Genomic DNA, 17,927 nt, shown 5'->3' on the forward strand with positions numbered 1-17,927 from the left:
ACCATTGTTTTGAAACTGATTTCAAAATTCTCTTATGCACAAGAGAAGGTCATCCCCTGTTCACCATAAATACTCCCAGACCTGCATTTGAATCTTATTGCTGAGGTCTGGAGCCCAGTTGTGCTTTCAACTCTTTAACCTGCTTGTTTTGCATTCATACTGTGCCAATATCTTTTCTATATTAAAAAGCAGGTGCTTATTGTTTTCCTCAGTCTTTTCAAAATCTTTTCTTTCTCCTTATCTCCCTGTGGTTTGTTCAATATCAAATGTTAAGGAGGGGCCATAGCTCAGTGGGAAAGCATCTGCTTTGCATGCAGAAAGTCCTAGGTTCAATCTCCACCACCTCCAGGTGTGTCTGGGAGAGATCCCTGCCCTGAAACCCTGGAAAGCTACCATTGCCAGTCAGTGGATGCAGTATAGTGGGCTGAACAAACCAAGGCTCTGACTTTATGTTCTGTGAGTACAGGACAAGTTCAGCATAAAATTAAGTGCATCTGAATCTCTATTTGCTTCAGTGGTGTAGATCTATCTACAACTGAGTTCCATCGCTTCCCAACAAGTCACAGTTTATGTGTGTGTATTCTGTTTCATTTCCAAAATCCAAATTGCCCAAAATCAGAATTCTATCTTATGTCAAAATTAAATATTCTTGGAATGGTTATAACCCTTTGCTGTTCAAATATTATCAAATTGTATCCTTGATGTTTGTTTGAGAACCATAGTGGAGATGAGTTGTTGTTCTTGTTCTTGTTCTTGTTGTTCTTGTTGTTACTATTAAACTTTTCTTTGCCACCCTTCACCTGTAATAACAAGCCAAAACAATACCCCTCCACTCCAAATTCAGTTTGGAGTTTTTTAAAAAAAGATTATAATGCAGTTCAAAAAATTAACAAGTTGCTTAGTGGTTCCCATCAAGCTCTCTGGTACTACTACTGGTATAATTTACAGTGCTGTGATTAACCCAGGTGAAGTGCCTAGATATGATCACTGTATAGCAGGGCTTCTCTCCCCAAAGGCCAGATGGAATGCAGTTCCTGGGTTGTCTTAGTGAAGGGATGACTAAAAGTCACATTAAAGCCTCTCCCTAGATCTCTGAAGTTTTAAGAGTGATTTACCTCCCGGCACCCCTCCACCACCCCAAAAATAAAAAATCCTGGGATTTTTTGTTGATTCTTCCTTTTAAGCACCTCTAATGCACCATCAAATTCTGTCCATTCCACATTTTCCATGTCATGACATCATCCAAAAGCCCTTCTTCTGGTACCAGGGCCATTGTGTGGCTAGCAGTTGGCTGCCTTGGGCTCCTTTGGGTGGAAAGGTGGGCTAAAAATGGAATAATCGAACTAATAGTGTGTGCTCAAGTAGCAGCTGACCAAGAGCGCTTTTTGTCAGTTGTACATGGCAATAGGGCTTCCTAGACGTGTGGGTTGTTATCTTGCCTGCAAATCTTAAATATCTATTCTTCAGCATCTGCAGACAATGCCTTGCAATACAGTGGATTCATAAAAGAAAATCACAGAAGCATATTTCATATCAGGGACACAGTGATAACAGCACTGAATACCAGGCCAAACTATCAATCACCTCTGCCTAATCCACTGCAATACAGGGTCAAGTGACAAAGATGGTACAGGCACCATTTCATTGAAAGCTGCTTTGGTTTGCTTTTCTCCTCTGCAGGAGTTTTCCCTTTAGTGCAAGGGGAGGAGAAGCAGAAACCTGCAGTCTAAACAGAGCCATGACTCATGCATGTGTAGGTTGCTTGGCTTTTGCTTCCCTCTGCTGTTTGGGCAGAACCAAGGTTTGTGCCTCTCCAGATGTGTTCTTAGTTTGGGTGTTGGGAAGCAGCAACCAGCTCCAGCCTCTGCCTGGGATAGCCTGCTTCTTCCTCTCCTCTCCTCTCCTCTCCTTTTGCCCATCCAGCAGCACCATCTGTTTGATGAAAGCTGCAGAGTTTTTTGCTGAGTGACTGAGGCTGGATTTGCTGCAGGGGCTGAACTTCTCACCTTCCTTAAAAGGCCCAGATTGGTGCTCTCTTTGTGTAACTGCGAAGAAGAATAAGGAAGCATCAGGCCAGCTGTTCCTTGCCTCTTGCCTTGCCATCTATCTCTTCCAGGAATGTTTCCTTCACCCTTCCCCAGCCTAGTGTCATCCATTTGTCAGACTAGCTCAGTCGGTGGAGCTAGGGCCATGGGTTTGAGCCCCATATTGAGCAAAATATTCCTGCATTGCAGGGGTTGGACTAGATGGCCCTTGTGGTCCCTTCCAGCTCTACAATTCTATGGTTCTACAGTTTCTACCAGCATGGCTTTGCTGGCTGAGGCTGATGGGAGACGTAGCCCAAAGCATCTAGGTGGGGGTGGGGAGGCACCAGACTGGAGGTGGCTGGTTTGCTCCTGCCAGGAGTAGCTCTCCAGGGTCCTCAGCAGAGAAGGGCTTTTCCTAGTCCTGCTACCTTTTAACTGTGGATTCTGAGGAGCCAGGTGAGGATACCTGGGGGGAAGGCACCATCCATCCTCTTAGCATCTCTGACACTGGGAAGAGGAAGAGGCCATATGCAAGAACCACTTTCTGCCTTCCTGAGGATATGATGAAGAAGATTAGAAGAGATTGGATTTGATATCCCGCTTTATCACTACCAGAAGTAGTCTCAAAGCAGCTAACATTCTCCTTTCCCTTCCTCCCCCACAACAAACACTCTGTGAGGTGAGTGGGGATTAGAGACTTCAAAGAAGTGTGACTAGCCCAAGGTCACCCAGCAGCTGCATGTGGAGGAGCGGAAACTCGAACCTGGTTCACCAGATTACGAGTCTACTGCTCTTAACCACTACACCACACTGGCTCTCAATATGATAGCTGGTTCTTGCTGTATAGTTTGGTCTGTCCCCCTTCGGCCACCTCTGCAGAGGAGAACATTCTTCTTTTTGAATTTAATGTTTTGCAGGTAAACAACCAACCAAACAGAACAGAGCAACAACGCAACCTATTCTTATGTCATCAAGGGAGTCGAAACCATATCTCACCATTTGTTGACCTCCAGAGATATGTCGCCAGTCCTGGGAATAGTCTTTCATTTCTTGTTTTTAACCAAAGTCAGTTCTCCAAAGATTTAGTGGAGAACTTTCTTAGGGCCTGCTGCAGGAAAGGCTGGCCCCCAACCATTCCGCCCCACTGTTTCTTTTGTCCAGCAGAGTGTGGACATGCAGGGCAGAATTCCCAGGACCAAGAAGTACACAGTGCTTCATATTCTTCTTTGGCTTCTGCATATTTCTGAATATACAGCAGCAGGAAATGCCATCTCACACTCTGCTTTTCAGCCTCCCATCTCTTGTAACACATCTCCCCCACTCCCCATTTCTTTATTTTTCAGTTTCAAAAAACACATATAACAAGCAATCCCCATATAACCCCCAAGAAACATTCCGTGAATATACAAAGTAAATGCTACAGTCAAACAATAAGCAGGTTAGTACAATAGTTCATGGTTGATTATGGCAGTTAAGGGTCTTCTACTCTCTGTTTTAACAGATTGTTACAGAGTAAGGCATGGGTAGCTGGTGGTGGGTGGACAACATTGTCCTTTCCGCTGTACTGGATTAAACATCCACCTTACAGTTCCTCTTGTCTTTGTCTTCCTGAGCACTCTAAGATGTTTCTCCATGAAGGCTATATCCCATAGTCTATACCACCATGCCTCCAGAGTTAAGTTAGTAACTGTTTTCTAATATTGTCTAACTGTATTTCTAGCTGCAGACATGAAAAAGATTAGTAGTAGGTTCTTAAATAATTAATTCTTATGGTCATCTGTAAACAGATAGCCTTGGATCAGGTTGTATCACCTGTCCTGTAATAGAAGAAACTTCTTCAAAGACTAATTTCCAAAATAATTGGAAAACAGGTATGCATTCACACCACATATTGCAACACACCTTGACTCCTGGGGAAAGAGGCTTGTTAATACCCTGGATTGGATCTTTATGTTATATTTGTATGTTGCTTTTTCCCAAATATGCTTGAGCTAGTGCAGCAGCTCACATCAATCGTAGCCCCATCAAATTTCATTTTGTCAGAATAAAAAAAGCAATACAATATATATCTGAAATTCATAAAAGAAAATCACAGAAGCATATTTCATATCAGGGACACAGTGATAACAGCACTGAATACCAGGCCAAACTATCAATCACCTCTGCCTAATCCAATACAATTTGTATCACAAGAAGCGAATAATATTATTGTAAAGGGATCTCTGCTCTCTCTCAAGTCTTCAGCTCCTTAGGATATGTTTTGGGGAAGCTTTGGTGTTAAGCTGGTCCGAGTCCAGTTTCAGAGCAAGCTGTAAATGTAGACAAAGAGCAGCATGTCCTTCTCCTACTCCCATGTGTGAAGGATTTAGTATACCACACTAACTAACAGCTGGCTGCTTGGTGTCTGTGGGGTGTTCACTTTGGCCTCATGTTGCCCTCTCTTTTCCCTGCAGATGCTACAGCCACAGTTCAAGTCCCACAACCTGAATGAAGTCTTGGGGAAGCTCTTCCAGATTGTCCCTGGAGAGAACCCATACAGCTCCCAGAACTCTCAGCCGTGCCGCCGCTGTGCTGTGGTTGGCAACTCGGGCAACTTGCAAGGCTCTGGTTATGGCAGGGAAATCAATGGGCATGACTTCATCATGAGGTGAGTGACTGGGAGGGCCAGATCCCTCTGTCTCTTGGGCTGTCTTCTCTCCATCATTGCTGAGCTGGCTCTTGCATCAGAGAACAGCAGCCTGGCAAACATTGGGGACGAAAAATCAGCAGCAACAGCTGGCGCTGCCTGCCTCTTCCACTCCAGTTTCTCTCCCTGCTGAGGAAGGAGGTTTGACTCCCAGCCTCTCTTGCCTGGCCAAGTTGCCATCTGACTTCTTGGCGATTCTCTGTTGGTCACCTTCAGCTACCCCACCAGCTCTCCAAGGAACAGATACCTGTGCTTGCGTTTAGTTGCTGCTGCCTGAAAGTTTCCAGAAGCTCTGCCGGCATTTGGGGTCTGTCACTCTGCAGACATTGCTTTGCAATTTGAAATAATATGAACTTGTATCTGAGTTGGCTCAAAACAGGCCTAAAGTGGCTGAAACTGTGTCCCAGAGAAAGGCCTGGAAAGTTGGCATTTCAACTGGAAGCAAAAAAAATAAAATAAACATTGATGAACTTGGACAAGCTTGGACCCCAACTTTGTTAGTGTCTTGACTCCTCGTCATTGTTTCTGGTGGCTGCTCTTGAGTCCCCTGAACTGGGTAGTTTTCCCTTGAATGCATGAGGTGGGATGACCTTCTATCACTCTGACAGGATTGCCTGCAGTGCAGAGTCAGTTCAGGTGTTTGGCTGCAGGTCAATATGGCATTTGGATGGTGTTGTTAAGTGGACACTTGCTTAATCGTATTCGTTCCTCCACCTCTTCTCTCCCGCTTTCCCTCCAACTCCCCGCTCCTTTCATCTCATGGCTTCCTGCAGTTGTAGCCCTGTAGGTAGGGGGCTCTTGTGTTCTTGTACAGCACCTAGCACATATGAGATGCTTTTGCAAATAACACATAAGTGGTGTGGGGAACCAGAGTTCTCATTCTGAATCCAGCTGACTGTGCAGTGTCTGCCCCACCACAGCACCCCTTTCTGGATCCTTTTTTGTCACTATAAGAGCTTCATCCTTCATCACCTTGCTGCCATCTAGTGGCAGATCTCTCAAAAGGCAGCTTGAGGTGAAGCATGCTGCAGGTTCCTGGATGGACAGGGTTGCCAGCTGCCTGCTCTGGAATCGCATCCTGGATGGGACTTGGCTGCCTCCTGTGAAACAATGCAGCCTCTCCTTTCTCAGTGAAGCAAAACCCAGGGGTCTTGCTTCTTGGTTACTATAACTGGGCCTAATGTTGTGATTTTGCCTAACTTGGCAACTGGTGGGTGATCCAGGACTGAGCTGAAAAACTTTGCTCCCTCCAGTGTTTGTCGGAAATGGGTGAGGCTGAGTTCTGTCACTGTTTGCATTTGAGGAGAGCTAGAGTCAACAGTGTGGCTGTTTTCATCAGAATTGCCCCAAACTATAGGGCTGCAGCTATTGGGATGGGTAGGATAACCGGTAGCTGCATCTGCTGTTGCAGAATATTTGGGCTTCAAGGCGATGCAAAGGAGCCACCATTTATAGTTATAAATAGTTATAAAGGCACTGTGATTCTACACTGTATGCTGTTATCACTGCAGTGTAAAAACTGTGCAAGTACCCCCCACCCTCAAAAGAATATTTTTGTGTTCAGAGGCTAGGTTGAGCTGCAACACACACACACACACACACACACACACACACACACACACACCTTTTTGTAATAATGAAATGCTCCAGACCACAACTTCAGCAAATGATTCTCCCTGATCCCCTATTCTTTCCTTGCAGAATGAACCAGGCCCCTACAGTGGGCTTTGAGGCAGATGTTGGGAGTAGGACTACCCATCACTTCATGTACCCAGAAAGTGCCAAGAACCTGCCGGCCAACGTTAGCTTTGTTCTCGTGCCCTTCAAAGCCCTGGACCTGCTGTGGATGGCAAGCGCCTTGTCGACGGGCCAGATCCGATTGTATGTATCCTGCATTGCAGGGGGTTAAGCTTGGAAGACCCTTTGGATACCTTCCACCTCCACAATTCCATGATTCTATCCCACCCAGTGAGGCAAAGAAGGACAGCCCTGGCCAACAGGCACCGTGTCATTGCCTGGGGATGAGTAATTCCCATTCCTGTGCCTTCAACCCTTTCTGGACCTTTTCCAAAAGATTGCTGTCTTGGGTAGCATGCTGGTCCCACCCATTATTATTTTTCAGTGTATGGCTAAATGTTTGAAAGCAAAAAGTTGCTTCCAGGGTGTAAGCAGAATAGACAGTCCACACTTGAATGTTGTACACAAAATGAGGGGTGTAACATACATAAAGGTAAATGCCAGAGCTGCTTGGTTCAATTTCAGGTTGGTCCAGCCCCCAGATTTTCACGGTGGTGTTCCTTGTGTCTGTTGGCCCCTCCATGCCCCCCTCTTCCTTTAAGAGTTAATAGGGAGAAGTGACAGAAAGAGGGAAGGGAGGGCAGAGGGAGCAATTGAGCAGAACATCTTTTTAGCAAGAGGGGGGCAAGGAGCATCTCATTCTCATTCTTTCTCCCTTCTGCTTCTTTCATAGCACTTATGCGCCCGTGAAGCCTTTCCTTCGGGTGGACAAAGACAAGGTAAGTCTGGCCCTCATGGAGGAGAGGGAAGGGATGCTCTGAAAATAACCATGTTGGCTTCATCTGCATGGCTATTTTCTAAATTCTCATCTCTCTTAAGATAACTTGAGAAGCAAGTTTTTTGGTTTTTTTGGGTTGGTTGGTTCTGCTAAAAATACAATCAGTTCTTGAATACTATATGCATTACTATAAACATACACACTCCAGGTTTCCTAAGGCAATCAGATACATTTTTTAAAATGGAAGTCGCTCTGCACCATGAAGGGCAACTGAGCATCAAGCAACAGCAATGAGTCCAGGATTACCCCCAAGCTGCTTATGCACTCCTTCAGAGGGTGTGTAACCCCATCAAGAGCAGGCAACTTCCCAGCCACCCGGTCCAGGGAACCACCCACTAACAGAGCCTCAGTTTTTTCCTCTGGGCTGTGTGGACTGAGACTGAAATACTCAATGGCCATGTGGAGGGGCTTCCCACAGAGAAAGCCCTGCCTGTTGTGATGTTGTCTTCCGTGATTTGTGTCCTTAGGTTCAAATCTACAACCCAGCTTTCTTCAAATACATCCATGACCGATGGACAGAGCACCACGGACGCTACCCTTCCACGGGGATGCTGGTCCTGTTCTTTGCCTTGCACGTTTGTGATGAGGTGGGTTCTTAAGTAGCTGAAGAGGCTTCCAGCCTGTAAAGAGAGATTTCATGTTGCAGAGAGAGGGCCAGCACCTAGGAATTTGGCAGGCTCCTCTAGTCGATTTAACAGGCTGGATGCAAGTGTGTGTGTGTGTGTGTGTGTGTGTGTGTGCGCGCGCACGTGTGCCTGTGTGTGTTTTAAAGGGGAGGCGAGGGAGACAGAATGTAAAAAGGTGGATCACAGTTCCCGACCACTCAGCACAGAGATTCAACACAAGGCAGGACCATGGACAGGTCTGCTAGTTTTACTTAATTATACGGTAGTACATTAATTAACACACACACACACACTTTTGGACATAATAATAAAATATGCTGTAAATTGAGAGATAGAAGAGATTATAACCAAACAACCTGATGGGGACCAACAATGCCAGGTGTCTTCTATGGCTGTGTCCACACTGGGACGTCTGTGTGTATGTGGGTTGCTCTTTCCATGTGTGCATCTGTGCAACTTCATCCACACATGAACGCATTTAAATTTATGTGTCCAAAATCTGTATTAGTATTTCCCATCCACACTAGTTGACAATGTTGATGGATAGTATTTATGCTCCATGTTGCAGTCCTCTCCCACCTAATGTTCTGTAAACATGAGGCCCATTGTGGGCGTGTGCACAGGTAATCATAAAGAGTGTGGGGGGGGAATCAATTTATTGTTGAAATACAAGTTTCCTAATATGCCAGATTTGCACAAAAGAGCAGTGAAAAAACGAATGTGCCCATTTGGCTCCAAGCTGTGCAAGTGTGTGGAGCCTCTCCCATGAAAGGCCTACCACTTCCTCTCCTCCCATTATTATTATTACTACTGTATTATTATTATTTGAATTTATATACTGCCCTATACCCGGAGGTCTCAGGGCATTTCACAGAATAAAATCAAAACATAAAACCACAAAACACACACACAAGAAAACAACCCAATTGCCCCTCCCCAAAAAACCACACTTTAAAAGGGCATAGGATGTAAATCAGATTAACCAAAGGCCTGATTGAAAAGGAACATCTTTGCCTGGCACCTAAAGGTGTATAATGATACGGTGAAGCCAGCTTTGCAAAGTCTGGTAGTCATTTACACCTACAGTGCCCCCTGCCATTCCATTGTCTCTTAGTGGGTAATCCCACTGAGTTTCACTTCAGTGGATGTTTCCCTTGCTGACAAGGCCCCTCTCTTTTCTTTCCCTGGCTGTAGGTGAACGTTTTTGGGTTTGGGGCAGACAGCCGTGGCAACTGGCACCATTACTGGGAAAACAATCGCTATGCAGGAGAGTTCCGGAAAACTGGGGTGCATGATGCTGATTTTGAAGCCCATATCCTTGATATTCTGGAGAAGACAAACAAGATTGATGTTTATCGTGGCAACTGACCCCTCCAGGCTGCTGTGTTCCAGCACTGGCCTGCAGGGGATGATGGGCCAGGTAGTGTGGCCAGCTACCTGTTGGGCCTGGGCAGAGCACTGGGTTTCCCCTGAACCCCTCAAGATGGACCTTGGGAAACCTTTTCCCCAGGGAGGCCCCAGCGAGCAAATGAGGTACACTGTTTCTGAAAGCAATTGCAGCAGAAAGATACTCTCAAAGGGGAGTGAAGGAAGTGTGTGTGTTTTGTTGGTCCTCTCCCCTCAAATCAAGAGGATTTTCAAATAGAACAAATCAAGTTTTGAGGATGTAGCACAGGCTTTCCACCTGGTGGCTAAAAGGAGATACATTGCTGCACATTTTCTTTCTTTGAATGAAGTAGGAAGGGATGCACAAAAGCAGCCAATGGAGGAGGAAATCTACCTGGTGGCTGGCCAGGTTTGGTTGCTCTTTGACCAGTTCTCAGAGGTCTGCCCTTCTGAGTCTGCTGGGAAGCATGGACACTGACTGGTTGCTAAGAGCGAGGCACTGCAAGGCTGCCTTTGAAGCTGCAACTGGAAGAAGCCTTTACAATCCAGAGAGACTCCGCTGTTGTTATTTTTTTTAAAAGCAAATGAACAATCAACTTTCCTTTGCTAAATGGCACTTCTCGCTTCCCACTTTTGTCCAGGGAAGATCCTTTTTTGTGTGTCTTCATTTTGTACAATCAGGTTTAAAATGCAGAGAGCAGCTGGATTGTATTTGTTGTTGTTACAATCAAGTAAACTCTGGAAGATTTTGCTTGCGGAAGCCAAGTCTGGGAGGTGCGGCGCCTACGGAAGACTCTGTCGTTCAGCACCCTGACTCTGGCAGGTGGTTATGGACACAGGCGGTTTTCAGGGAGCCGGTGCCACTTGGGACAGGCACCGCCCCCTTGTGCTAGAAACTAAGGGGAACCCATGCCAAAGCCACCCGAGTTTCAGACCCGGTGACTTCTACCTTTCTCTACCATTCATGTCTGTAATCAAGTTGGCCGCCATCTTGGGTTTGGGTGAGCAGGAGGTTCCCTCTCATGGCAAACCGTTTCTTGTGATCTCAGAGCAGGGTGCCTGCATGTGTTTGCCTACTCTACCTCCACCTTTCTGCCCCACCCTTTTACTCAAATTGTTTCAATGACCGGGGGGGGGGGGAGCCAAGGAGGTGGCCCCCAGTCTGAAAGGACTGGCCAGCTGCCTCCAGATAGTCCGGACCTTGACTGAAAGAACTGCTTGCTGCCCAAAACTCCACCAAGTCTCCCTGCCATTGGACTGATTTGTGTACCTAAGTCCCTTGCAGCAGAGAGAGGGAGGGAGGGAGAGAGGTGGTTTGGAAGGGTGGAAGAGCACCAGGCTGCATTGTTGGAGGGTAGCAAGCTAGCTGAGGGCAGAGTAGGAGGAGCTAATTTCCTTCTTGTTGAGTTTGCTCACTTGCCCTAGAAGCTAGGCTGGTGGAAAGCAATGTAGCATGTGGAGAGCTGCCTAGTTTTAGGGTTTGTTTGTTTCCCTTTTCTCAGAATCATATTCAGATGCAGCAGGGGTTCCTGCTGGTGAGCAGAAAGTCAGGGGGCGGGTGAGCCATGCTACTCAGGAACATGTCCTTCAAGAAAGGAATCTGGTGTTTGCGTCAGCTGCCTTTGGGCAATTGAAGAGGACTGGCTGTCAACTTGTCAGCCCTCTAGACCTAATGTTTTCCATTCCTGAAGGCTTCCAGGATTTAACCAACACAGGTATTGCACACAGGTATTATTTAATGTTTTGCTGTTGGGCCGTGGGTGAGTTCTGCTGAAATGTTTTATAACCACTGAAAGGAGCAGGCAGACTTGTCCTTTGAAACGAGCCCTGTGGCATCCTCACTTCGCACTGTCCATGGGTTTGCACTGGCCTCGCCTTTTAGTTGGGGGCAGGAGGCTTAGGAAGTTGGGCTACATTACATTTCTTGACCTTGGAAGGGAGGAGAGCAGGGGCGAAGGCAAAGCTAAAGGACTTCCCTCTTGTTTGGGCATCAGGCATTTGTGGGTATGCAGGCCAAGACCCCAGGCACCAGCCCTCCCTTTTCTCTGCCCTTCAAAACTGCAATCATGCCAAACAGTATTGAATAAGTATTTCTTTAAAAAGAAAAAAGATGAATTGTGTAGGAGGGAGCAGCCCTAAAGGGGACCAATCCTGACTCCTTGTGGCAACAGTGACTTAACTGCACAGCCTAGAAAACCCTGTTTCTTCTCTTTCCTCCTGTACCTCCCCCACCCTGTTTACATGCCTCTCTAGAGGGTTGTGTGTGTTGAGGGAGTAGAGCACATTAGAGACCAGAGAGATGTTCTTTGTTTGAACCGCAAAGTTTTCTGTTAATGAGCTTCTGCTGCCATCTGGATGCTGAGAGGCAGCAGGACTGGCCAGGCTCACTGTGCAGCCTCCCAGCTGCTGTGTATGGTCAGAGTAGAAGGGAGCGAGTCTGTCTCTAGAAGAGCATCGACCAGGCATGTACTTCTAGGGGGCAGCCATCCAAGCACCACCCTCTAGGGGTTTGAGACTCCTCCAAGCCAATACTGCCTCATGCTGCTGTGGCTGAGAGTCCAAAACCCCTGGAAGGCACATCTGGTTGGGCATCTGGAGCCTCCCTCCTGCCAGCTGGCTGAAGGAGCAGGTGGTCCACCTGTTCTTTTTTCTTCTTTCCAATACTTTCCTAAAATCTCTGGGCACTTTTTTTGGCAGGTGGGGTGGGGGATAAATTTTGAGCATCAAAGAGTGCCTTGACTTGCCCTGCTGGCTCCCTTGGACTCTTTCCACTCCCTGGTGGTTTTGTCTGCTATGTGCTTGCCTTTTTCCCTCTGTCTCTCCCTTCCTGCTGTTCTGTGTATGTGTGGAGAGGTTTTGCCTGAGCGAAAGAGCCAGCTTGGAACAAGGCTGGCCCCTGCCTGGCTCTCAGCAGCACCTGCATGGCTGCTTTCTGCTGGGGGTGATGGGACAATCTTTCCAGGCCACTCCACCCCTGGGCCTTCAGAGCAGCAAATATTCCTTATCTCACTCTGTCACTTGGAAATGGAAATCTTCCCCACCCCTCCCCTCTGCCTCTTTTGTAAATGGGTTGCAATTATTCCTGCTGAATGGCTTGAAAGAATCTCTTCTGCCTCTTCAGCAGCCTGGTCACTTAATGCCTGCAGGAGACATATCTGGTAGGTTGTGATGGGTGACTATATCCAGGTAGAACTTGTACGGCAGAGCATGAATTGTGTGGCGAGTTCCCGCCCCCCACCAGGACAAATAAAGACACGAGACACCATAATTTAAGGTTAATTGGGCAAATTAGGCCACAACTTTATTGAATTCAGGAATGAGAGGCATTGGCTTAGGCATTGGTCCTATCGACTATCCGGCTCCAGCCCATTTGCTGGAGACACGGGGAAGGGTTAACACTATATCGGGGGAGTCTCCTGCCGAGGCACGTCGACTAGGAGCTCCCCCAGGTCACCGCTCAGGGGTGTGCCTTTGGCCCACACCTCCATAGGCTTCGGACAGGGCCACGCCCCCCGGAGTCCTTTAACGGACCACCCTTCGCTCACTGGGGGGAGGTGATGGCGTTCCTCCCCCCCCACATCCTCTTAACCCCTTCTTACCAATGCCTACCGCCCACACATCCTCTTAACCCCTTCTTACCAATGCCTACCGCCCACACATCCTCTTAACCCCTTCTTACCAATGCCTACCGCCAATGCCGAAGAGTTGTGACGAGTTGCTACGAGGTAGGCGAAAAACCAAAAGGCTACAAGTTGCCAATTGGGAAAAATTCCTACCATGCCCCTTGCGGCGACAGACCGAAGTCCATAGCAAAGTCAAAGACCTACCTAAAGCCTACCTAAAGGGAGGGAGGGTGGGAAAACGTGAGTGCTAGCCGGCGAAAAGAGGGCGAGCCCCCTCTGCGCCGGCCCTAAATAGGGCAGGCCACCCCCCCCCAGCCAGCCGATTGGCTGGCTGGGGGAGCAGACCCGGCCGGGATTCGCCTGTTTTCGCGGGGGCTGAAACCAGCCCCCGCTCACAAGGGGGTGGGCGTGAAGCCCGCAACCCCACCTCCTGGGCAGGCCGGAAGTGGCTATGTTGTGCAACCTTGGCCAGATTCTGTCTTACCGCCTGCCTTCTCCTTGGGACCATCTCTGTTCCAAAGAGAAAAGCTCCTCCCTAGGGAGGGCTCTGCATCCTACATTGCCGACAGTGAGCTGCGGACTGGCAGGAACAGAGTTCTGGTTGTGTAAGTGGCCAAATGAATGTTCTCAGTTTGCAAAGATTCTTTAAGATGCTCTTGCTGGGCATCTCTGTTGGCTGAACCCAGGTTTCTCCCCCCCCCACACACACACACCTTCAGTGAGGTAATTTCCACTTGACTTTGGTTTTGCCACCTGGTCAAAGAGTCCTGCATCTCTGAGCCACCCTCCCCTGGCTCCTACAAATGAGCTGCCAGCTGGACACATGGCCAGCCCATCCATAGGATAAGGCAAATGGTTGTTCCTGGTGGATCATTTGCAAGGGAGCTTCTCACTGCTGCTGTGACATGATTCCTTTCTCCACAGTAGCTGACCTTCAGTCCCCAGCCAGCAATTTTGCTGAATAACTGGGGGGGGGGGGGGTGGAACTTTAGAACTGCATGGAACAAACCTCTGCCCTTTCAGAGTTGCCAGTGGCTGAGTTGGACGACGTATGCGGTGGCTGCTGGCAAACCCCAGGACGATTTCTCAAACCAGCAAAATGGTCTGAATAGAGATTGCAGGTGTGAGAGGTGTGCCCCATGTGTCTCAAGGGAAGGAAAAGTCTGGAGGAGGTCTTGTGCTTTCCCCAGAGTGATCAGAAGGACTCCTGCTTAACTCCCCCTTCTGCTTCCTGAGCTCCACAGACTGGGGTAGACTTGGAGGCCTGGACCATCAGCTCCCGCCCATGGTCCAAGCCCCAAGACTTCCTTTCTCCTCCTCTGAATGAAAGTTCTGCCTGCCTCCCCATCCCTTCTGCCTTGGGCTGCCTCTGTAGACAAATCTCTTATAAGCAGCTACTTATAAACTAAGGAAATTATGGATCCAAAGCTGTTTACCCTCCTTTTCTAGCCTACACTTCACTTTATCAGTATTACATGCACTTCTGCTGCCTCCGTTTGTACTTTTTGACTTCACATGCCACAGTTGGAAGAAACTGGATTTATTTTGTGTTCTGTTGTACAAAATAAAATCTGTACCTTTTTCCTTCTGCTGATTTCTGCAGTGGCTGTGTGGGTGGAGCTTTTTTCTTTTCCTTTCTGTGTTTGTGTTTCTGGCCCCCTAAGCATCTCCCAACCCAGGTTATTGTTGCATTCTGAAGGTAAAGGAAGGACTTGGCCAGCAAGACTCTGGGAGGAAAGGCACATAATAATCTGCCACACCCTGGCCCAGGTCCCTTTTATTAACAAAAGAACTTTTAACACAGCATTTGTAAGAACCAATCAGATTTCCTCTGAGCATTTCAAAAAACCCCCATGTGGGACAAAGTCAGATGAGAGAAATCCTTTTAACTACAAAGAAATTATTTCCTACTTGAGCATGCATACATGGTTAAGCTAAATGAACAAGAACCAAGGAGGAATGCATTTAGGAAACCCTTACCATCCCCAGGTATACTCTGTTCCTGGCCATTAAGATCTATCTAAAGATTAACAAAAGCTATATCAAAGCTGCCTCCTTATCATTATGACCAGGACGCCTGGTGAAGCAACTGGTCTGTGTACAGATTTGTCAAGCCTAGAGAAAATGGGGCAGAGATGCAGAGGCTTGTCGGATTATTTCTTAATGTGAACTGATTCTAGCCCAGTCAAAGCAATGCTTTCATCGCTGACACAATGGCTTGCTTCATTTTTTCATAATTCCTCATAGCAATCCCACGTGACCACTACAGGTTATCAACCATCACCTGGGGGTAGGGAGCAGCCAGGCAGCCTCTCAGGTTGCACTTGGTGAGCTGACATTCATCTTCATGGATGAAGGTGGTGATGGTGGAGCAGAAGTCATTAAAAAAACCCCCACACATTTCCTAATCTTGGAACTGCATTCCAAAATTGTCTCTTAATAGATACTGCTGGATCCAGAGATATAAGAAGTATTAGAATTGGCTTATTTCATGTATTTTCCTTAAATTTGAACTGACTTTTATATTGAAACACAGAATGTAATTCTGCAATCTCAGCTCTTGTTTGGCTCCAATGGTTTGGTATAATGAGCCCCCCCCACCCACACTTGGGGGGGGTGGAACTTTAGAACTGCATGGAACAAACCTCTGCCCTTTCAGAGTTGCCAGTGGCTGAGTTGGACGACGTATGCGGTGGCTGCTGGCAAACCCCAGGACGATTTCTCAAACCAGCAAAATGGTCTGAATAGAGATTGCAGGTGTGAGAGGTGTGCCCCATGTGTCTCAAGGGAAGGAAAAGTCTGGAGGAGGTCTTGTGCTTTCCCCAGAGTGATCAGAAGGACTCCTGCTTAACTCCCCCTTCTGCTTCCTGAGCTCCACAGACTGGGGTAGACTTGGAGGCCTGGACCATCAGCTCCCGCCCATGGTCCAAGCCCCAAGACTTCCTTTCTCCTCCTCTGAATGAAAGTTCTGCCTGCCTCCCCATCCCTTCTGCCTTGGGCTGCCTCTGTAGACAAATCTCTTATAAGCAGCTACTTATAAACTAAGGAAATTATGGATCCAAAGCTGTTTACCCTCCTTTTCTAGCCTACACTTCACTTTATCAGTATTACATGCACTTCTGCTGCCTCCGTTTGTACTTTTTGACTTCACATGCCACAGTTGGAAGAAACTGGATTTATTTTGTGTTCTGTTGTACAAAATAAAATCTGTACCTTTTTCCTTCTGCTGATTTCTGCAGTGGCTGTGTGGGTGGAGCTTTTTTCTTTTCCTTTCTGTGTTTGTGTTTCTGGCCCCCTAAGCATCTCCCAACCCAGGTTATTGTTGCATTCTGAAGGTAAAGGAAGGACTTGGCCAGCAAGACTCTGGGAGGAAAGGCACATAATAATCTGCCACACCCTGGCCCAGGTCCCTTTTATTAACAAAAGAACTTTTAACACAGCATTTGTAAGAACCAATCAGATTTCCTCTGAGCATTTCAAAAAACCCCCATGTGGGACAAAGTCAGATGAGAGAAATCCTTTTAACTACAAAGAAATTATTTCCTACTTGAGCATGCATACATGGTTAAGCTAAATGAACAAGAACCAAGGAGGAATGCATTTAGGAAACCCTTACCATCCCCAGGTATACTCTGTTCCTGGCCATTAAGATCTATCTAAAGATTAACAAAAGCTATATCAAAGCTGCCTCCTTATCATTATGACCAGGACGCCTGGTGAAGCAACTGGTCTGTGTACAGATTTGTCAAGCCTAGAGAAAATGGGGCAGAGATGCAGAGGCTTGTCGGATTATTTCTTAATGTGAACTGATTCTAGCCCAGTCAAAGCAATGCTTTCATCGCTGACACAATGGCTTGCTTCATTTTTTCATAATTCCTCATAGCAATCCCACGTGACCACTACAGGTTATCAACCATCACCTGGGGGTAGGGAGCAGCCAGGCAGCCTCTCAGGTTGCACTTGGTGAGCTGACATTCATCTTCATGGATGAAGGTGGTGATGGTGGAGCAGAAGTCATTAAAAAAACCCCCACACATTTCCTAATCTTGGAACTGCATTCCAAAATTGTCTCTTAATAGATACTGCTGGATCCAGAGATATAAGAAGTATTAGAATTGGCTTATTTCATGTATTTTCCTTAAATTTGAACTGACTTTTATATTGAAACACAGAATGTAATTCTGCAATCTCAGCTCTTGTTTGGCTCCAATGGTTTGGTATAATGAGCCCCCCCCACCCACACTTGGGCCTCATTTGCACTACACATTTAAAGCACTATGCTGCCACTTCAAACAATCCTAGCTTCCCCCAAAGAATCCTGGGAACTGGAGTTTGTTAAGGGCGCTGACGGTTGCAAGGAAACCCCTAGTCCCCTCCCAGAGGTACAGTTCCCAGAGCACCCTGGGAAGACCCTGCAGCCTCTTCAAGAGAGCCCTACAGTTGCCACCAAGGATTGGCATATTCTTCATAGATGCATTTACCACCTCAGGCCTTCTGTGGGCATACAGTGCCAAGGACAGGGTCTCACTGATGAGACAACCCCCCTGTTCTCGTTGAGAGTCGGGGTGCCACTTTCCCTCCACACAATGGGGGTTTTCTAGGCTTAGTTTCTCCTGCCTCAGGTGAAATTTTTGAATGATGCTCTGAGAGGTCCCTGGACAAAAGAGGAGCCTTTGAAGAATAACACATTTCTTCCACCACAATAAATCTTCCTGAGTTTCAGGTGCCACAAGATTCTATTTAGGGTGTGTATTTAACATTATTGTGCACTTCTTGGTGTTCTAGCATGTATGAATGGGACTTTTAAAAATTGTTTTCAGAATTAGATATAGTTACCTGGCTTTAAGGCTTAAGAACTTCAGCCGTCTCTGGTCTAGGTCAAGATTTTACCAGTTTTGGGGGGACCCTTTCTATAGATGAGAGGTTGGGCAGTTTTGTAGCTGGCTTTAGCAATTTGCTAGTGAAGGAGACAGCACCCAGAAGGTCAACAAACTACTACCAAAG

At 47.1% G+C, this 17,927-nt stretch overlaps 1 protein-coding gene across 3 annotated transcripts in view; it reads left to right on the forward strand.

Moving 5' to 3' along the window:
• ST3GAL2 (ST3 beta-galactoside alpha-2,3-sialyltransferase 2) overlaps positions 1 to 14,517 on the forward strand; it is a 35,077-nt gene extending 20,560 nt beyond the window's left edge. For all 3 annotated transcript variants that reach the window (XM_081016921.1, XM_081016922.1, XM_081016923.1), the window contains exons 3-7: positions 4,481 to 4,674; positions 6,415 to 6,594; positions 7,184 to 7,229; positions 7,756 to 7,875; positions 9,109 to 14,517. In XM_081016921.1, the coding sequence (XP_080873047.1) occupies positions 4,481 to 4,674; positions 6,415 to 6,594; positions 7,184 to 7,229; positions 7,756 to 7,875; positions 9,109 to 9,282 (714 nt within the window). In that variant the 3' untranslated portion in view covers positions 9,283 to 14,517. The remainder of the gene's footprint in view (positions 1 to 4,480; positions 4,675 to 6,414; positions 6,595 to 7,183; positions 7,230 to 7,755; positions 7,876 to 9,108) is intronic.
• Positions 14,518 to 17,927: the final 3,410 nt, after the last annotated feature.

The sequence above is a fragment of the Podarcis pityusensis genome (assembly GCF_964106645.2).
Source record: "Podarcis pityusensis genome assembly, chromosome: 8".
In the NCBI taxonomy this organism is placed as follows: domain Eukaryota; kingdom Metazoa; phylum Chordata; class Lepidosauria; order Squamata; family Lacertidae; genus Podarcis; species Podarcis pityusensis.